Consider the following 7,157-nt stretch of genomic DNA (forward strand, 5'->3'; position numbering starts at 1 on the left):
TTGGAACCCATTTTCTTTCAGTGTTTGAAATATGTTATTCCAGGATCTTCTAGCTTTCAGAGTCTGTGTTGAAAGATCAGCTGTTATCCTGATTGGCTTACCCCTAAATGTAATCTGCTTCCTTTCTCTTGTAGCTTTTAAAATTCTCTCCTTATTCTGTATGTTGGGCAAAATGTGGATTTTTAATGAATGAACAGATAAAGAAAATGTGGATTATATCCACTATAGAACATTATTCAGCCTTAAAAAAAAAAGAAAGACATCCTATCATTTGCAGCACAGTGGACAAACCTGGAGGACATCATCTTACGTGACACCAAATGACAATTGCCACATAATTCTGCTTATATATGGAGTGTTAAAATATCAAATTCATAGAAACAGGGTAAAATAGTTTTTACTAGATGCTAGGAGGTGGTGGGACCAGGGAGATGTTGTCAAGGGACAAAAAGTTTCAGTTTGACAGGAGGAATAAGTTCAGAAGATGTACTATACTTCATGGTAATGACAGGAGCAATATATTCTATATTTGAACATTGCTAGAAAAGTATATTTTAAGTGTTATCACCATTAAAAAATACATAAGGTAACATATGTTAAGTGGCTGGATTTTGCCATTCTGGAATGCACATGTATCAAAACATTATGTTGTTTATATAAATTTATATAATTGTTATTGAAAGACTTGGTTATAGGGTTGGGGTTATGGCTCAGTGGTGGAGTGCTTGCCTCGCATGTGTGAGACCTGGGGATCGATCTTCAGCACCACATAAAAAAATAAATAAAAATATATTAAAGACTTGGCTATAATTCGATGTACTAGTCTCTTTTCTGAAAGATTTTATTTTGAAAAAACCATGCCACACCAATTTAAATTTCTTAAAATGAGATCTCAACAACATAGATTACATCAAAGCACTACAAACATCTTGTATCCTTGCTAGGTATGATTAAAGATTCAGAGAAACTACATAAAACAAGGGAAAAGAGGGCTGCTTTCTATAACAGGAAAAAAGCATTTTAAAACCGACAGACTTACAAGAAAAGCAAAGACATCTTAATCATTGAGATACATATCATTATTTTTTATGGTCCCCATGTGAAAATGCTTAATGCTGTCAAGGTATGTCAGAAGTTTGCAGGAAATGAGCCCATAGTAAGTCTCAAACAGTGAGCATTCTTTCCCATCATTAATTTCCATCCACGCCAGGGATATTTCAGCATCTTTAGTGTCAGAGGATGTAAAAATGAACTTATAGCAACATCTGTTGTATCTGATGTGTCTTTTTCCAGAAAATCTTGAACTGTGGATGGGTATAAGTCCAACGATCTTAGCACAAATCCCTACAAACACATCAGCAGGCACCGTAATGGGTACTTCTTTGAAAACCACATATATCATCTGAGCCACATCTTGGGACATCACAAAAGCTTCACCATTGCAGTAATCTGGGTAGTATTTTTGTGAATACTCACTAAGAGGAACAAAGTTTTGGCTACCAGGGTCTCTGTTGGGTGTATCCTGATGGACAACTTTTCCTACATAGATATTTTCAAGGTGTTCCTTTAGATTGAGAAGATAATCTACCAAGCTTGGCAGATTGACAAACATCTCTTCATCAACTTTGAGAATGAATAGGGCATTAGAGCAGAATGTCACAGCCCACTGGGTCATTGTGATGATCTTCAGGGTTTGGTTCTCAAAACTGTCCAAGAAGATTCCTTCGATTATATCATTATTCTTATGGGATTCTTTGTCTATCTCTCTCTGAGTGGTTACCGTAATAGGCATTCCCAAAGCAAACAGTGTGAGAATGGGGTGCCCTTGGACACTGCTCACATTACCCCAGGTTTTTCTGATGAGTTCCCGTCTTGTTCCATTTCCTGGGCTACTGAAGACAAGAGAGAGCAAAAAAATGTTCTTCCCCTTGCAGATATCCGACTGGCTCAAGACATAGTATTTGGAAGGATTACTTCTTAGAGGTTCCATATTCAGTTTTCTTGCCTTCTCTTTAATTTCAAGAACTTTCATATCTACATGAGGCAAAGAATGCAGAAAATATTCTTCTACAAAGTCAGCCCCCAAAAGCAAGGCATGAAACAGTATGACATTAAACAGAATGAAGCACCACTGGTGAGTCCGAAGTCTGCAGAATGTCACCTGAATAAGAAAAGGATACATGGTCACTCAAGCTTCATCCCCATTCCTGGTTTGCTACCAGTGAACCCTGTAGGGACTTTTTTCATGGTATTGGGGATTGAATCCAGAGGCACTTTCCTCCTGAGCTACATCCCCAGCCCTTTATTTTATTCTATGTTCAATTTTGAGACAGGGTTGCTAGGTTGTTTAGGGCCTCACTAAGTTGTTGAGGCTGGCCTCCAACTTGCAGTTCTACCTCAGTCTCGAGTTGCTGGGATTACATGTGTTTGCACCGCTGCACCCAGCTCTATGGATTTCTTGAAGCACTTAGCAGTACACTCTACGATAAGTGTTTATTATTTATCACTATTCTCTGACTGTTCTACTAGATTGTGGTCCCCTGGACAGCTCTCTCTTCTCCAGTGCTCTAAGTCCATGTTAGGCACAAATGAGACACAGAGTGAGATGTCACTTAGTTGTTCTCTTCCTTATTTGGATAAAAGCCTACTTATTAGACCAAGAAGCTGTGTTAGACGCTGGGGATTCCAAAGAAGAACCAGACACAGAAATGTGGATATTACATAACAAGTGGCATCATTGTGATTTAAAAAAACCTGTAGGAAAATATCTGATGTTCTTTTTTGAATGGAAGGACTTGGATCAGTTTCTTCTCTTAATTACAAAGGTCAAGGGCTATTTTTCCATGAAGTGGTTGCTTTTCTTGGCCATCACACAGTAATATTTATCAAACATTTACATTCTTCTACTATGACTTTCCCATTTAATCTAATTCTGAATCAGAGTCTGTTTTGACAGTGTCTCCTAATCCATCTGGTTTCTATCAGGATGGGTAGATTCCCACTATCTGCATGGCACCTCTTCAAAGGTTTAGGATGGACACGTGCCAAACTTACTTCACCTCAGTGAAGGAGATAAAAACTTTCCATCTGAAAGGGAATCTGCAAAATTGTAATATAACTAAGGAACAGTAAAGGAATTAAATCTCTATTCATTGGAGCTTTGACCAACAAAGCTTTCCATAATAATAGTTAGCTCTTACTGAGCACTTGTTGTGTGCCAGACATTGTGCTAAGCTTTTTATGTCTTAACTCATTTAGCCCCAGTAAATAGATAGGTCATTTTAAAAATTAAGCTGAGTATCTGAACAGTTTAGTTATTTCCTCAAGAACACACAATGAGCAAGGGCTTGGGGTAATACCCATGATCTGAAATCAAATTTGTCAGATTCTAAAACTTACTCTTCATCATTGGAGAATCCTGACTCCTTTCTCTCCTAGCCCATGACCATTAAATAGAAAAACAAAACAAGAAAACAAAAGAAACTTCTAAGAGCATAATCTGAACTCCCTTCCCTTTTCTCAGTGCAGATTTACACATAGAAAAAACTTCAACTTTTTCAGAGCCTATTTTAACAGATATCAAATGTTTCAAAGATCATTGGAAACTTACCTGCATGTTATTTGTGAACAATATTAGGGCTGTGGAAGTTACTGAGTCCAGATGCTGTGTGTCCAAATGTATCTCAGGATCACTCCAGTCTAACAGCAACTGCAATAAAGTACTTTGTGTCTCAGACTTTAAGGATAAGGTTTCTTGCCAATCATCCTGAGCTTTTGTCCCAGAATACCTGCTGCCTGCATAGGAGAGTGAGTGCTGATCACGTTACGGGCAGAGTAAATCTAGGACAAAGAATAGAAAAAGCAAACCTCTTCAAGTGCTTCCAGTCCTGTGTATCTCATGAAACTGACTCCTTGTCTCATGCTGAGTTCCTGGCAAAAAACTTCAACATCACCTCTCCACAGCATCATTGACCAAGGAGAAATATTGTACAGTGGTTTCTCGAGTGCAACTCAAAAAACTAAACCTTAGGAATAATGCCCACTCCCTGGTATATGCACATATGCTAAAACTGTTTGAAACATTAAGGAATACTTGTCATCCCTACTGGGTTCATTTGTGTTTCTTCACCAAGGAAACATCAAATAGTGTGGTCTGGTGAATCTTTTTATTTATTTTTAGCACCGGAGATTGAACCGAGGGACACTTAACCACTGAGCCACATCCCCAGCCCTTTTTTGTATTTTGTTTAGAGACAGGGTCTCACTGAGTTGCTTAGGGCTTCGTTAAGTTGCTGAGGCTGGCTTTGAACTCACAGTCCTCCTACCTCAGCCTCCCAAGTCTCTGGGATTACAGAGACTCCACCATATCTGGCTCCACCATATCCGGCTGGTCTGGCCAATCTTATTGAGAGAAAGATTCTGAATTGTTGGTATCAGCTGTGCAAGAACTTTGCTAAATCATTTAAAAATTACCTCCCCTAGGAAGTTTATCTCCAAATAAAAAATATCATATAGCTCATTTTAGCCAAAATGAGGAAACTAAACATTTAATGTTTGCTATTTTCTTAGAGCATGTAGGAATTATCCTAAACACCATTTCTACTGGTAAGTTTATTTCAAGAAAAGAAATACCATTCAGCATATTTACATGTTCCTGTCACAAACGCAGTTGCATTGAGCACTGTGTTCTCTTCCAGGCTGTATTTTATCTTTTTTTTTTTTTTTACTACCTGACACAGGAGTTTTGTAATTATTTGGCTAGGAATAGCTTCTAAAAGTTGGCTGTTTTTGGTCAATTATCATGCATTCTTGGAAATTGTTACCACGTGGGAAAATCTAACCTAAAAATTCAAATGAAAGGGAAGTTTTACATATATTAAATGTAATAATTAAATGATTCTTTTAAGTATTTAATTAAATATGAATACCATTTTGCAATTTTCTTTTTCTTTTTTCAAAGTCATAAGTTTTGCTCCTCAATCTTCTCTGGGCTCAAATTTACAGAGTATGGATATTTTGTATGTGAGGGATCCAAACAAGATTATTTCTGGATGGGCTCCATTTGAAATTTTCAGTTTGATTTATCAAACTTCTACCTTAATGGCTTTGAGACTGCTGCAAAGAGATATTGGTGCTTGTTTTTCTTTTCTGACCTCCCTTTCCTAGAGGTTATTCAATTTGTATATCCATCTCTTGCTATATGTCTTTTAATGTTGTCACCAGTCACTGTCTGGCTTACAAGTCTGCAGTGGCTTCCTGTTGTCTACCACATATTGTTGCCCTCTTGTGCCCTGACAGTGAACACCCTACACTTGGCTTTCATCCCACATGATTTTTATTTCCCATGTCTCAAGTACTCTAAATGGTATCAGGATGCTTGGAACTTTGGATATGTGGCTATATAAACTTAAATTAACTACAAATAAATAAATTTAAGAATGTCTTTCCTCAGTTACATTAGGCACTTTTCATGTGTTCAGTAGCTACAAGAGGTTAGTGACTGCTTTATTGAATAGCACCAAGAGAGGACATTTCATTTATTTCTGAGGGTTCTCTTGGACAGTGCTGGTATAAAATGCATGTGAATGTATTTGCACACATGTGCATGCCTGAGTGTACACCTGGGTGGGGATAACTTGTGCTCTGAAGTGGATTTGAGTTGAAATACAAAAAAAGGTGTTTAGAAGTAGCACTTGGAATAGTTTTAGTTCTTTTCCTTTTATTTTTTTAAAAGAAGAAAAGTTTATTTGGGTCATGGTTTCAGAGATTCAGTCCATGGTTGGACGGCTCCATTGCTCTGGGCCTGAGATGAGGTGGAACATCATTGTGGAAGGACGTGGCAGAGAAAAGCTGCCTGGTTCATGACAGCCAGGAAGCAGAGAGAACTTGAACTTGAATAAAGAGATAGGGATAGTATAATCCCCAAGGCTTACAGTAGGTCACCCCTACCTGCCTACAGTGACCACACATTAATCTATTAAAATGATTAATCCACCATGGATTAATCCACTGATTAATTTACAGTTCTCATAATGTAATCATTTCGCCTCTGAACATTACTGCATCGTCTCACATATGAGCTACCAAGGGACAGCTCATATCCTAATCATAACATCCTGGCCCTAGTCCCAAAAAGCTTATGCCCATATCACAATAAAAAATACATCTAGCCCATTTCCAAGAATACCCATAGTCTTATGAGTTCCAGAATTGCCCAAAAATCCAAGTCCAATATCTCATCTGAGACTCAAGTCAAACTCTTGACTGTGAACCTCTGTAGAGATCAAAACCAAGTTACGTATGTATAATATATAATGGCACAGAGTAAACATTCCCATTCCAAAAGTGAGAAATAGGGACATAGGAAGAAGAGAAGGGGCCAAAGTAAGACCAAAACCCAGCTGGATAATCAAGTTCTGTGGCTCCATGTCCAGCATCTAGGGTACATGGCATTGTGATGTACTCTCCTAAGGGCTCGTGTAGCTTTGCCCCATGGCCTTGTTGGTTGCAGCCCATGTGGCCTCTCTCTTGTTTCTGCTTCATTTATGCAGCTTTCCTCAGCAAATGTTTCAAGTTACTGACATCTCTTAATCTCAGGGGTCTCCACTACAGGTTGGCTTCCTTCTGACATCTTCATACATTGTCCTCTCAGGGGCTGCATGCAGGAATTCTGAACCTGCAACACTTTGCCCAGCCTTCCAGCCCCCTTTCTTTGAATCTCAGTGAAAGCCTCCATTACCCCCTAACTACAGTATCCTGAATTTCTGCAGAACCAGTGCCATATGGATGACACCAAGGTCTGCTTCCATCTTAAGCAGTAGCCAGGCCTCCTGGGATCATACCTAAAGCAGCTTGTGAATGCCTGAGCATGATGAAACAACTTCCTTGGCCCTCCATGCAAGCAGGGTGCCCTCATGGTCTCTGCTCAAATAAATTTTTACTTTTATACCCTTGAGCCTGTGATGGATAGAGTCTTGATAATTCCTGAGATGCCCTCAAGCTATCTTTCTTATCATTTCTGTGCAGATTACTTAGCATCTCTTTAGTGGCTATAAGCTCTTCAATCACCACGACTTTCTTGGCCCTAGTTTTACATTCACTTTTCTGACCAAATTGCAAGTTTTTCAATTTTTTTTTTGGCCGGGTTGGGGGGTGGG

At 38.7% G+C, this 7,157-nt stretch overlaps 1 protein-coding gene across 1 annotated transcript; it reads right to left on the bottom strand.

Moving 5' to 3' along the window:
* Positions 1-823: 823 nt before the first annotated feature.
* On the bottom strand, positions 824-2,161 carry B3galt9 (beta-1,3-galactosyltransferase 9). Its single transcript, XM_015497747.2, has one exon. The coding sequence runs from the start codon at positions 2,030-2,032 to the stop codon at positions 1,058-1,060; it is 975 nt and encodes a 324-aa protein (XP_015353233.2). The 5' UTR covers positions 2,033-2,161; the 3' UTR covers positions 824-1,057.
* Between the last annotated feature and the right edge of the window lie 4,996 nt (positions 2,162-7,157).

This window comes from Marmota marmota, unplaced genomic scaffold (genome assembly GCF_001458135.2).
Source record: "Marmota marmota marmota unplaced genomic scaffold, marMar, whole genome shotgun sequence".
Classification (NCBI taxonomy): domain Eukaryota; kingdom Metazoa; phylum Chordata; class Mammalia; order Rodentia; family Sciuridae; genus Marmota; species Marmota marmota.

Coding starts and splice junctions, on each gene's coding strand:
- B3galt9 (XM_015497747.2), bottom strand. CDS start 2,032: ATGAAAGTTCTTGAAATTAAAGAGAAGGCAAGAAAACTGAATATGGAA.